The 14,628-nt window shown below is 31.1% G+C and overlaps 1 protein-coding gene across 1 annotated transcript in view; it reads left to right on the forward strand.

Annotated features, from left to right (window-relative positions):
- The window catches only part of LOC115874794 (protein C-ets-1), a 408,685-nt gene that overhangs the window by 67,066 nt on the left and 326,991 nt on the right, over positions 1–14,628 (forward strand). Inside the window, exon 3 of the mRNA XM_030890076.1 lies at positions 8,794–8,932. Within this exon, the coding sequence (XP_030745936.1) occupies positions 8,794–8,932 (139 nt within the window). The remainder of the gene's footprint in view (positions 1–8,793; positions 8,933–14,628) is intronic.

A 14,628-nucleotide genomic window follows, 5' to 3' on the forward strand; every position in this document is an offset into this window, starting at 1 on the left:
TTCGCTATTTAGCTATTTCAAAATAATAATACAAAGGTAGGGCTTTATTTTGAAATACCTATGTACGTAAATTTATTATACATAATCAAATAAATTATTTAGATATAAAATATATAAATTAAAACTTTTTTTTAATATTGCATTATCTATCTACTTATACTAATTACGTATCCTATGTATGTGTGTTGTTATATTTTACATAAATATGTATATATAAATTTAAATATTAAAGGCAGATAATTTTTTGGCAATCAATTTTGATTATAATATTGTGGTAATTAGAAAATAGAGAGTTATTAGCTATATTATTAGAAAGAAGCAAACCACTTATTCAAGGATAAATAGCAGTTTTTTATGTATGTACCTGATATATTTCGAGAATGTTCCAATGTACTACTCTTAGGTATAAATTATTAAAATTCTGTTCCTTTATATATATCACAATCTACAAAATCCCAATTATATATTGTACATATCCTGTTACGGTTGTAATTTAAACTTACCTACTTTCAAATGATACAAATGCTGTCCTAACACTATCTTAAATGCTTTCTCAAATCATTATTTCTGTGAAAATAAATAGTATAATCCTCCAGGAATTGAACATTAACTAAATCTTGATCATATTATAACGAAATAAAGCTAGAGTATATTTAAATTTCTTGAACTGCCATATGTCTTTTAAAATTACCCTGAAAAGGAAATAATTTCTGGCGGTCAATGCAATAGAGATTCACTACTAAATCTTATTTTTTTAACTGCTCTGTAATCTTCCATTTTTGGGGTGCTCTTTGTAATAAACAAGTGTTGCTTTTTTTAATAAACAAACAAATTTTAAGGACACCTCTCACATTTCAATAGTGAGGTTAATTCGCTTCTGTCACTTTCACTTTCGTCCAAAAATAGTTCGCAAAGCGTTCGGGTTTCATCAAGTAGTTCATAGTCCTTAAAAGGTCCAAAAACAGTTCTAGAATTCAAACCACTACGCAAGTAGTTCTGCGCAGTGCGAGAACGATTCTAGGACGGTTCTCAAAAACGAACCCGAATAAAGCTTTTATGTCACAGTGGCTGTGGTAATTACTAAATTTGACGTTTAGTCTGTAGGTACACATTTTTTGATAGGTAGTTTTTTCCTCCAAAAATAAATTTTACATATTTTATTTCTCAAAAACTGTTAATGTTATAGAGTGTTTAATATCAAAATTCATAAAATTTAACGAAGTATTTAAGTATGTAATAAAAAATGGGGTATCCCTTTAAAATAAGAAAGTTCCTGAAAACTTCCGGTATTTCCGGTCGCCATATTGAAAATATTTCTAATCGATAGATTTCATTGTGAAACAATGATGTGCAAAAAATCTCCGACCTAGATATTGTATTCTAGAAAATTCTAATGCACGACACCCGTATGCCAAGGCCAAGGACTGTATGCATACCATATTCTAAAGGACTGTTCGTTCGCGTCAAATCGCCGCTGTCGTAGTTGCCGTGGAATGCTACGTCACGCGCTGACCAGCGCTCCACAGTGCGGCGGATGGTTATTCTAGCGGGACAGTCGTACAGTCGTACATGACACACAAAAACCGTATTGTAAACTATTGCCAAATACATAAAATTATGATATCAAAAAATTCTTTAGCAGTTTTTTTAATTAATTTGTAATCTTGTGACACCCTCTATAATTTATTTTAAAAAAATATATTTTATTTTGAAAATAATAAATAAGATAGATATTTTAATTTTAATTTTAACACTCGGTAATTGTAAATTCATATATAGTAAGTATCTAGACAATTTTTTAAACTCAGTGCCTTTTGATGGAGTTGTTTTGTTTTTATACTATCCGATTGAAATGAATCTTTTTGGGCATTCACCTGTTAAGCTTGAACTCCCTGTGACTGTGACTACCTGTGTTGGTAACTATTGGTAACTCAAAAGATCTACATCATTCAATATATCGATATTTGAAAAAAAAGTGAAAGTTTGATATCTGCAGAACAAAGGCACGAAGGATTTTAACAAATAATATACGTACAGTAGAAAAGTACATACCTTTGGCAATCTTCTACATAATTTGGCTTTCTAATAAAATGTATAAGCACTTGTAAATATTTTGTTTTCGTATGATCTCTGCCTTGCTGAGCAGAAAACGACCAAATTTGGTTGATAAAAATGTATCGAAATACAAAGAATATTCATGCATACGTTACATATTATTATATATACACGTTTTTTGGCTTATTTCTAACCAAACGCTTTTGTCCCGCTAAATTTATCTTCCAACGCACTGTGCGCTCGTCCGTCGAATGCAAAAATACCTGTCACTGTCTAAAATCTTCAGCGCCAACTTCAACTCGGTCAGTAGATGACATAAAAAAACTGACAGTGCAGGAAGATAGGAATCGAACTATCCTTATCTCTATAGTATCCTCGTGCCAAGGCAGCCGTTTATCTAGTCATAGCTTTAGATGCCAAGCCCACTCAAAATAATTTAATGGTTGTTAGAAAGAAAATCATTTATATCAATATAAGAAAATTAGTTACTTTTATATTAAGTAAGTTCAAGTTTGGGGTTGTATCGTCAAAAGAAATCTTCTTTGCGATACAGAAATCTGTACAACACTGTACTTGAAATATTCAAAATTAGGTACTACGAATCATAGTTGATATTCCTTCAAATATTACAAAAAAGTGGGTTTTAAAGTGATCTAGGTGGTCCCCCAGCCAGGGGCTCGACGGGGTCTTCGTTGCCGTGAAAAGGAAATGGGGGTTCATAAAACGGGGGGTTCACGAAAATGTATCTGGTTTCGAAAGTAAAGAACAAAAATGTTGGCTTGGCTTTTAGATAATACAAAAAATAAGAAAGCAAAAAAGAATCAATATTTTTCGGTGCTTTTTGACAGGCTGTATTTTGGTGAAAAATGGACGTACAGAGACTTTAAAAAAGCATTTTGAAGCTTTAAGATTTGACTTCAGATTCTTTAGCTAAAAATTTTTAGAAGCTAAGGTTCTCATCGCAAATATTTTGCTCTATTTGGTCCACGAGCTTAATCTTTTTTCAGTTAGTTTTTTCAGTTTACTTTTATTTTAAAAAATCAGTACTGTCATTTTCTTTTCAATAGAATAATTTTTAGATAAAAATTATTTTTTCCTATGATACTTCTTTTCTAAGGAACAGTTCATCACGCCTATGTATATTCATATAACCAAGTTATAATACCATCTCTTTGCAGAACAATATACTATCTCCGTCTATAGCAGTCAGTACTATTGTTTTCAGTACGCCTACTATCATGTACCAGTCGCGAGCTTCACCTTTTGTATTTTTTCCGTCTTCATTCATTCATTGACTGGTTCGTCCATTCATGAATAACTTCTTTTTCTGCTTCTTTGATATGCTTCGTCAGTTGCAACAACGAGACTGCATCGATTCGAAACTTTAACACTCCTCAGAGTGATAAAAAGTACTTAGAAGATATAAAAGTTGACCGATTTAAATAATGACTGATATTGATGACTTTAATCCAATGTTTTTTTTTATTTAATCGTTGATTTAAATCAAAAGAAAAAAGTAATTGCTAAATAAAGCAAAGCGCTAAATCAGGGATGGCGAACCTTTTTGAGACGTGGCTCTTTTTTAGGGTTCCGTACCCAAAGGGTAAAAACGGGAACCCTATTACTAAGACTTCGCTGTCCGTCCGTCCGTCCGTCTGTCACAAAGGTCTATCTTATGAACCGTTATAGCTAGACAGTTGAAATTTTCACAGATAATGTATCTACAGTCTGACAAACGGATCTGAAACAACGGGGCAACGGCAAGGGGATCGCAATTTTCTAAAACATGACCGATTTCATTCATAAAATATCCACGAGCGTGCGGGGTTTCATAAAAATATATCAGGAAATTAAATATTTTCCAGTAAAGTTTATAATATTATTTTACTTTAAATGTATCTACATTTTGTTTAGTCATTTGCCAAATATAATAATATTTGTTAAAACGCGTGTACTAATTACAATAAACACAAATCAAGTTAAAGATATAAAACACAGTACAATAACACCGCCAATGGATTTTTCAATAGTAGTGACTGTTTCTACTATTCCTAGAGAGGGGCAATGGCGACAAGACGTGCGAGAATCTCGACCAATCATACTGGTTGAATCCGGGATGCCATGATGAATTTTGTCAGCGTTGCCAGCTTACCCTAAGCGGACGTTATCTTTAGGAAATACTTTACCTTTTATAATAGGCAGAATGAACGAAATCAGTTAATTAGATAAATATACATTATTACAATAAGAACTACGTCAACATATTAGCATATATATATATATATATATATATATATATATATATATATAATTATGTATGCTGAAATGAACTAAAATATATTTAATTTATAGGTAATATCGAGCAACTTTGCTTTTCTATAATTAAACGTGACAACATCGACTTTTTTTGCCCGAATTCCAGAAGTGTCTAGTTCTAGCAGTCAACTATTAAGCTTGACCAATCAGGTTGGTTAGCGTGGTTATTTGGAGTGTGTTAATTCATTTGTGTTTGTCAAAAACTCTAACGTGATTGGTCGGGCTTAACAGTTGCCTGCTAGGGCTAGACACAAGTCGAATTCCTTCCGCTGTTTTAGATTTATTTGTCAGATATATTATCACGATATTATGTTGCCGCTATAAGAACAAATACTAAAAACAGAATTAAATAAATGTTTATAAGTAAAAAAATACTTTCACTAAACATTATCTTTTAAGTAAGAATTTTACATAGAATCTTTCAAGTCCTCGGTGGCCGCGTGGTTAAATCGTTAGGACTTTACGCTGCTATGACGTTGGAGCCGTAGTAAGGCAGGTTCGAATCCTAGTGAAGACGACATTTTTAATCGTTTTTTTTTTAAATTTTTACATATTTATTTTTACTTTTTACATATTTATTATTGATTAATACAATTTTTAGTAATGTGTTTCTTCATTTTTTTTTAAATTACTCATACGCGCATAAAATTTCAGCTAAATCGGAAAAAAGTTTCTAATAATATAGTGTCTAATGTTGCATAGATAATGAATGGTACGGAACCCTTCGTGCGCGAGTCCGACTCGCACTTGACCAATTTTTTCTACTACTATAGTCTGTCCAACGACAAAATCCTTGACAGTGATACATGTGTCTGTCATTTTAATTTCAAAGTAGTTTATTTTATTTTAAAAAGAAATAAGTTGGTACAATTGGAACGCATAGCAGAAAATTAATATATTTAAAATTTGAGTAACAGGAGTGATTACTTCAAGATATTGTGAAAAAAAAACTGCATATAAAAATTACGGTATGTGTTAATAAAAACAAACAAGGGTGTATTTTAAACAAAACACCACATACCAAATAAAAAAGAATTATTTATTACTTTCAATCTCAAGCAACTTCCTGCATTTATTTTTACACTTATCAATATAACTTTTGTACATAAGTTATATTGAAAAAAAAATATTGCAAAGGAATAAACAAAACAAAATATTTTATTAGTAACACTTACTGAACTTTATACTTTAAAAGTTGGTTAATTAACTTTAATCCTATTTTTTAAAACCAGTCTTTTAAATCAATCTTTTGACATTATCTCTCTGCAGTACTAAAATTTATTGTATACCTATCCTGTGATGTTATCTTACAGATACTCCACTTTTTGGTACCATATACGAGATGGTATACAAACTTTATTTGTAGCTAATACAACTCTCTGACAAACTGTGTCTCTGGGCACCGAATATTTACTGTAAACTATGGTCTGGGTCAACACTTAATTTTCCTTCGAGTTTTCTTTCAATTAATTTTAAAAAAACACGTAATAACATAGTCCAAAATGCAAAATATTTTAACATTTCTGTTTAACATAATTTGACACAAAATTATAACCTATAATTTGGCAGTTGTTTGACAACTCTCTAAAATCTTAAGTCGAGTTTATACGCATCGGCGCGCGGCGTCCATTTGTCGTTCATCGTTCCGTCAAACCAATTGAAATATGATCTGTCATTTTTTAAATAAACCAATAAAACTGATTAAAAACAACAAGAAACAATGCCATGACGGATTTCTATATAAACCCATCCATAGTTAACTTTAAAAAATATTAGAAACTTTTTTTAGTGAAATAAATGGATTGGTATGGACGTCATCTGTTTTTATTCTGTCATCGTCTGTGGAACTCTTACCTGAGAAAAAAAAAACAGAGTATATAGCTCGTGGGTTACTAATGCCCATTTGCACCAGAATTGAGTGTAAAAAATGTTAACAGAGTATTTTTAAAAGTAAACATTTTTAAAATTCAATTGTCGTAGCTGGTAAAAACAGACGTTGTTTGTCGATTTTTTTCAACAAAGATAATGTGAGGAAAATTATTCACTTTATTTGATATTTTCTACACTTTTTCTTTATTTCAAAAAGATACTACAAACGCATTTGTCGTCATTTGCTTTAAATTCCATAAGTTATTTATGATTTACTTCCTAGGAGGGGTACTTAACCCCCCCCCCCCCCCCCCTAGTCTACTCTGTCCACCCGACAATGTTTGTTGTTTCTTAATTTCATGATTTCAAAATTTGAAAATTGAAGACATTTCTTTTTACGGTTTATTTCAAAGTTTGGTTTTTTATTTGGTGTATTTTGTTGGAACTTCTGGTGAGAACGTTTTTAATGGCAATAAGAATATTAATACTAAATAGAGCAAAAATAAGTGAAATTAATAGCAATCTTTCTAATATTAGTGCTTGCTGTGAATGTATTCATTGTTTTGTGAATATGTGTGCTTTTCGGAAACATATTTAAAAATTTCATACTAACCAGATACAGGAAATAGCACCTTTGCTTAGTCTTTACTTCAGCAAAATTAAAATATTTTCCGGCGAGTTCTGTAACAAAATTTTAGTGGAAAGAAGAGTTTAAGTTTAACATGAGATTTAAAATCACATGCACAAGTGGCACAAGGTAATTGACCAAATAATCAAAGAAGTAAGATATAGTCAAGTGTAAAAGGTCGGTCAACATTATAATACACGTATCATTTCCATCCCGTACCGTTTCCGTTTCAGCAACCGGACAGCGTATTCAAATACATATTCATACACGAAGCGTTTCAGTTTGCTTCAGTAAAGTGAGGTTTTTCCATTTTTCTCGTAAGTAACTGTGGACATTTGCCCTTCTGCTGTATTAACTGTATGTAAATTAAACAAGACAAATATCAGTAAGAAGACTTGCAATACAGGGGCGGATACAGGAATTTCTTATAGCCAAAAAGCCTAATATTTAGCCTAATTTATAGATTTTAGGAGGGGACCTGGGCTCCACGAGCCCCTTTTGTATCCGCCACTTTTGCAATATATTCAGTGTTGTAGAATTAATACAGTTTCTGACAAGATCTGCACCTACCGGCATCCGACAAAATATTGTTTACGATAAACCGCAGAAAGCTTATTTAACTTATATTAACTATAGCTCTTAACTTATTATAAAATGAATTAAAATTAAAGAAAATTAACCGTCTGAACCAGTAACAGACAACTTAAGCTCTTAGCTCTTAACTTATACCGTGTATTTATACACATAATAATAATTCATCAGCAACTATGTTTGTGATTTTCATTTTCAGATGGTTTCTTTAATGTTCACACTGAATTAAAATTCAGTGAAAATGTAATAAATCTTATGTAGTTAATCTTTATCAAAAGTCGTTTTTACGAATATATCTTATATTTTTAGAAACAAAAAATATGTAAATTCAAAAATAATAGTAATATTTCTAGATGATTTGATTAACGTTCACTTTGAATAAATGTAGAGAAAATTAAGTCTAGTATGTAGCATTAACATTTTTTTTTGTTAAAGTATCTTATATTTTCATAAACAAAAATATTTGAATTTAATTTTTAATCAAATTTTAAATAAGTATCTTGCCAAAACACAACATCCCACTACAACTTGGCAACAATGTTGGGTGGCCGAGTAGACTAGTGGAACGTAGACACTAGTCTAGTGTATATGCGCCCTTGCAATAATGTTCACTTTATATCATAGATAAAAGAAAGTAACAATCTATTAAGATAGATATATGTCTATTAAGATAGATATGAAACCTAATAGTAAAATGTTGTGTCAAAGCGTCCCTCCGTGTCCTTCCCTAGTCAAAACTACGTTTAACCCAGCGCCTTCGCCTTTTTTGCTTAAATGTTTTTTTATATTTATATTTGCATTAAATAATTTATTTTTAAAGTTACTCTGATTCTGATATATTAGTATATCAGAATCAGAGTAACTTTCATAAAACATAAAAATAGATGATTTGATGTTGAAGGCGTTTGTATATCCATAGATGTCAATTCTGTTTTTTCAATTCAAAAACAAACCAGTCCTCGCCGCCCGGCCCAGGCCCAGGCCCAAATTTAATAAAACTATTTTTTTACTATTTCTCGTTGTAAGTTGACAATTATGTCAAATACATTTAAAGGACATTATACCAGAGATTATACGTATTTTTCAGGCAACCAAATAAACTAGTAACAGAGCTAGTAACCTCTAAAAATTATTTTTCCTACCACTAGCGACATACCGTGTTCTTAGTTAGTACTAAATTATTTTGTTAAAATTTTACCATATACAGAAAAAAAAATAAACATAATATATCAATAGATACAAATAAAAAAGTGTGGCGGAAAATATATAATACGTATTGTTAATGTGTGACAATAATTAGTGAATATTTTTTGATGATAAATTATTTTTTTTAGAATGAAGAATTATTACTTTATCCATTAAAACAAGAGATAATAGATGATAGCGATGAAGATTCATCACCAGGAGTGGTTCCCACAACCATCAGGAAGGTTCCTTCCATCAGTGATCTTTCTGATCCTGAAGCCTCCCTGGGTAAGTGTCTCAAGTTTTTTCTGAAAATGTTAATTTTTAATATGAAAAAGAAACTACGTTAGTTATTATCTAATAATAATGTAAAACCAGGCCCAAGCTGATATTTGTTTTTAAAGTATTTTCTATACGAACCTTTCTATATACAGAGTCCGGAGAAGCTCCTAAAATAAAAACTTGGGAATTTTGTTTAAGTGCAAACCTAAAGTATGTACTAGGATGTATTTCAAGAAAATATTTTAACTTCTATAGGGTGGCTCAAAGAAGTGTGAGTGGATCGAGATAGTTTTTTTAAATGGAACATCCTGTATATTATTGCATTTTTGGCTTCATTTCAGGTCACTTTGCATAATCATAAGACATGAGTAAATATATTTCGATAATTTCAGAGATATTAATAAATAAAAATTATATATTTTCAGCCTTTCTTAAAAAAATTATTAATAATACTAGAACTGTCATGAAATCAAAACTATATTAGGCATTTACTTTAAATGGTCTGTACAGGGTGGCTCGAATTCGAGGCTCATCATTTGGATTTCAGAAACCTTAAGAGATACAGGATCGGTTAAATGGAGTCAAGCATTTTGAAAAATTCCGAATATATTCGAAAAAAAACGGAATTTTCAATTTTGTTTTCTATTGTTTCCTAGCTTTATTTGTTAAGATAACTTAAAATGAAAAACATATTTTCATGGCCACTTTTTCTGCTCTATAACTCTGTGTGATTAAATATTGACTCTGACGTTTCGGCTTCTGGCGACCATCATCAACTTAATTTTTTTAAATACGGACCTGATTTTTTTCAATTTAATTAAATCCTTTCATCACTCTTAAAACACTATATATAGTCACTTTGATATTTGCCAACGTTTCGTACAGAAAATTCCATCACCAGAATATTTTATGCAAAAAAAATAAAAATGCAATGCGGCATTTTATTCACCATCAAATTGCGCAACTTTGCCTCCATTTAACCGATCCTGTATCTCTTACGGTTTCTGAAATCCCAATGATGAGCGTCGAATTCGAGCCACCCTGTACTTTGCTCTTAAATATGGAAATCGTAAATCATACAGGATGTTCAAAATTCTACACCAAACTTTCTAAAATATAAAATAATTTTTCTTCGTTTTTTTAATGGAACACCCTGTATATTATTTTTTCAATAGATGGAGAATTAAAAAATGAAAATTTTTGGTATTTAGAGTATTTCAAATTTTTAACGGTTTCGCAGATATTCGCGGTTTTTATTTTATATTGCATTTTTCACAGTAAATTTTTATCAAAGCCACCCAATCATTTTTATCTCGCATTTTACCATTGAAAGCGTCATATGAAACAATACTAATACAGCGTGTATCTGCAAAACTATTAAAACTTTTGAAATACTTAAAACACAAAGAAAAAATATTTTATATTTTAAAAAGTTTGGCGTAGAATATTGAACATCCTGTATGAGTTACGATTACCATATTTATAGTAAAGTAAGAACAGACCATCTAAAGTAAATACCTAAAGGTGCGTATTCATTATCCGCACGAACGAACGAACGAACGAACGAACGTACGCTAGTGGTATGGACGGGGACCGCACGATAGGACCGCACGAGAAGACCGCACGCATTTCTTCATTCGCGCGCCAGTTCAAATCGTCAAGATATTGTTATAAACCTGTTTTTTTTTTGTTTATATATACCGTCATTGAATTATCGCCAAACAAGTTACTATGGAGCAGTGCATAAGAGTCGGGCTAGGAAGCGAGAGACCGGAGTTCGAGTCTCGACCGGAACATCACTTTTTTTTTTTTTAAATACTGTTGTATTCTATAGTTTATTTTGTAGTATAAGAAAAAAGAACTATTTATTCTGTATTTTTTAATCTCCGTTATTAATATAAATTGATTGTTAGTACAATACCTCATTTAATATAAAATAATATTCTACTTTTTGAAATGTATCGGGCCCTAATTGTACCTAAAAGTAATATATTTTTAGTGATATACCATATTGTAAACTATTTAATATTTTAGTCACTTAAAAAGTTAATTTGCATTGAATAATTGCCTACCATTAAAGGAAATTTGAGCTATATAATCCTTGATGGGCATATTCTGGGTATGCAAATACTTCCTTTAAATTTTGGGTGTCGTTCAACCGATTTATTCTCAAAACCAGAAACTTCTACATATAAAAAGAAGCAGAGGTCACTAATTATAATAAACTTCACCCTTGGTATTACTTCCACTAATTATAATAAACTTCACCCTTAGAATTACTTCTATCACAATTACAATACGTTCATCTGCATTGGCATTTTCTACTTTTCGATGGGAAACAATAAACTTCCCAATATTTTTTAAATGATGTAACAATTCCTCTTGTGGTTACTTTTCCATAGATATCCTCAACTCTGTCCTCATGTGAATTCAGAGGCAATAAAAATGAAAATTATTTACCATAAACATCGCAAACTAAAAACCTAATAAACAATTTTATACCGAATATAGAAATAATTTAGTATTTTTACCTATTATCGTCCAAATCCATGTTAATAGATAATTATTATTTTTAAATATATTTTTGGAACTGCTGGTTTTAGTAATTATTAAATTAAACGAACTAAAAAGTCTTAAAAATAAACAATTCTTATCCATAACCTCAAAAATGCAGATCTCCTGTCAACTTTCTTTATTTTTTATTTATTCATTATTTTCCTAGTGACGTCACAGATGGTATGCGCGAATTGAACGAAATTGGAGCCGCTATCGATCATACCTTGTATTCTTTGTACCATGACGTCTAAACGCCTTTGATGTACCGACTCGAAGCGGATGGTCGAGCGCACGAACGAACGAACGGCCGCATGCGTTCGGTCCCCGTCTAAATATACCGCACTTTCATTCGTTCGTTCGTTCATTCGTTCGTTCGTTCGTTCGTTCGGATAATGAATACGCACCTTAATATAGTTTTGATTTCAGAACAGTTCTTGTATTTTTAATAATATTTTTAAGCTGAAAAATATATTTTTTTGAATTGGTTTTTAATATCTCTGAAACTATCGAAATATATTTACTTATATCTTAGGAATATGTAAAGTGATCTGAAAGGAAGCCAAAAATGCAATAATATACAGGGTGTTCCATTTAAAAAAAAATCATCCAGATTCACTGACACTTTTTTGAGCCACCCTATAGAAGTTAAGATATTTTCCTGAAATACATCCTGGTACATACTTTAGGTCTGCATTTAAATAAAATTCTCAAGTTTTTTTATTCTAGGAGCTACAGATACCCGACGCACTATTGCCGGACCCTGAATGGGGCGTCAAAGTTGCAAAACCCGTGTTATCCCAAAAACGTTGTTAAGAGATAATATGCAAAAACTACTTTAGCAAATGTTTGAAGCGTTATTTTACAAAAAAACTGTGTGGATTGAGTGGAACCATTCATTGTTTTTTATCTCGTTTTTCTAGAAATAAAAAATTATATTTAATTTTTTGTTACAGTATGGTTCATATTACGCGTTTTGCTACAGCAATATTTTTGCATCCTAACTTGATTTATCAGACATGCTATTTTATTAAAATTAAGTAATTATTTGAAATGGATCTTATCCATTTCAAATTCCTACCTAATTCGTCAGTAATAATATTATCACTTGAATAAAAAGCCTATGAAAAAAAGCGGGATTTGCAACAATAATGACAAAAGTGGATCGGAAGTGGAAAAAAAAGTGGATTTTTGCTGCAGTAACGTGAATTTTAACGTAGTGAATTTTATAGAGGTGAGTTTTGCTGCAGTTTGGGACTATATTTATGTTGATTTCAAGATTCACTATTAATATAATATGTCATTAGGCATTTTTTTAAAGAATGGATAAGGCGGGTTTTGCAACTTGACGCCTCATATATATTCATTTCTCTGCCATCGTGGTTACATGCTTACAATATAGTTATGCATTCTGATGTACATATTATGTTTCTTTCCTTGTTTTATATCACTAATATACAGGGTGGTCCGAACTGTATTCTGGAAACTTCGGCAGCATATTCTGCAGATAAAAATATGTAAAAAAGTTCGTATAAATGTATGTCCTAAAATGTTTAGTTTCGGAGATACAGGGTGTAGAAGTTTCATTTTTATTTCGACTTTTTCTAAATAATTTCTGAAGTAACGTCAATATTTCGATGAAAATTGGTGTCTGGGAGTTTTTTGACATGAGAAATTTGATTTTGATGTTAATATGACTCCTATTTATAGGGGCTCTATAACCTAACCTAACCAACAACATGTATTTTAACTGTTTTGAAGCTTAATAACTTTTTGTCCGTACCTGTATAAAACTACCGAGCGAAAAAATATACATCTCTGTGACTTTTTGCGTAAAAATATATCTTTGTAAAAATCGCTACGAGCAACCGTTGTTAAGATACAGTACATCTGCTGGATCTGTGTCTATGAAAGGAATGCGGACAAAAAACATTTAAATAAACAGCAATATATTTTATACGTCGTCTTGACGAGTACGTCACCGCAAATCGCTCCGCCCACTCATTTTATTGGCCACTTGCAAATTTGTCGAATTTTTATTGATGGGACGCGTCGTCTAATTTTTTACGAAAAACATCGAGAGAATATCGCATGAATATCGTTTCCCCTCTCACGGATACCGCGTAGCTATATACAGAACGGACAGACGTACTGTATTTAGAATGGAAATAGTCAATACATGTCATTAAATCACCACAATACACCAAAACACTTTTACTTTTACACTGGACGCGCGTTTCGCTAACCATGTTAGCATCATCAGCAGATGATTATAAACTACAATTAGTTTATAATCATCGATTAGTTTATAATCATCTGCTGATGATGCTAACATGGTTAGCGAAACGCGCGTCCAGTGTAAAAGTAAAAGTGTTTTGGTGTATTGTGGTGATTTAGTGTTTTATTTTGCTGTGTAACACCAAAGGTTCCAACCCTCAACTGTAACATGTCATTATTGACGAAAAATAAACACGTTGAGTAAATAGTTATTTATTTCACTGAAATAATAAATTTGGGAAATTTATATTTTTTTAAATTAATCATAAATCTTTCTGCAAAAAATGATGATAAAACAGTTTCTGTTGAACTTTTGGCACAAAAACATTTAAAATTTATGATTTCAGTCTAATACCTATTTAGTCAACATGTTTAATTTATGTCAGTGATGACAGCCATGACAGGTATTGATAATTTCAATTCCAAATTATCTTGAGAATCATTACTCGTAGCGATTTTTACCAAGAGACCTTTTTTACGTAAAAAACGTCGTAAATATATATTTTTTTACTCAGTAGTTTTATACATGTACGGACGAAAAATTATTACTTTTCAAACCAGTTAAAAAATATGTAGGTGGCGCCCTACATATTTTAGTAGGTAGTAGAAGTCATATTGACATCTAAATCCAAATTTCTCATGTCAAAAAACTCCCAGACACCGATTTTCATCAAAATATTAACGTATCTTCATAAATTATTTGGAAAAAATCGAAATAAAAATGTAACTTCTACACCCTGTATCTCCGAAACTAACCATTTTAGGACATACATTTATAAGAACTTTTTTATTTATTTTTATCTGCAAAATATGCTGCCGAATTTTCCGGAATACAGTTTGGGCCTGTATATTAAAATATACATCATATATTA

Source organism: Sitophilus oryzae, unplaced genomic scaffold, assembly GCF_002938485.1.
Source record: "Sitophilus oryzae breed Bouriz unplaced genomic scaffold, Soryzae_2.0 scaffold_1297_pilon_pilon, whole genome shotgun sequence".
Taxonomy (NCBI): domain Eukaryota; kingdom Metazoa; phylum Arthropoda; class Insecta; order Coleoptera; family Curculionidae; genus Sitophilus; species Sitophilus oryzae.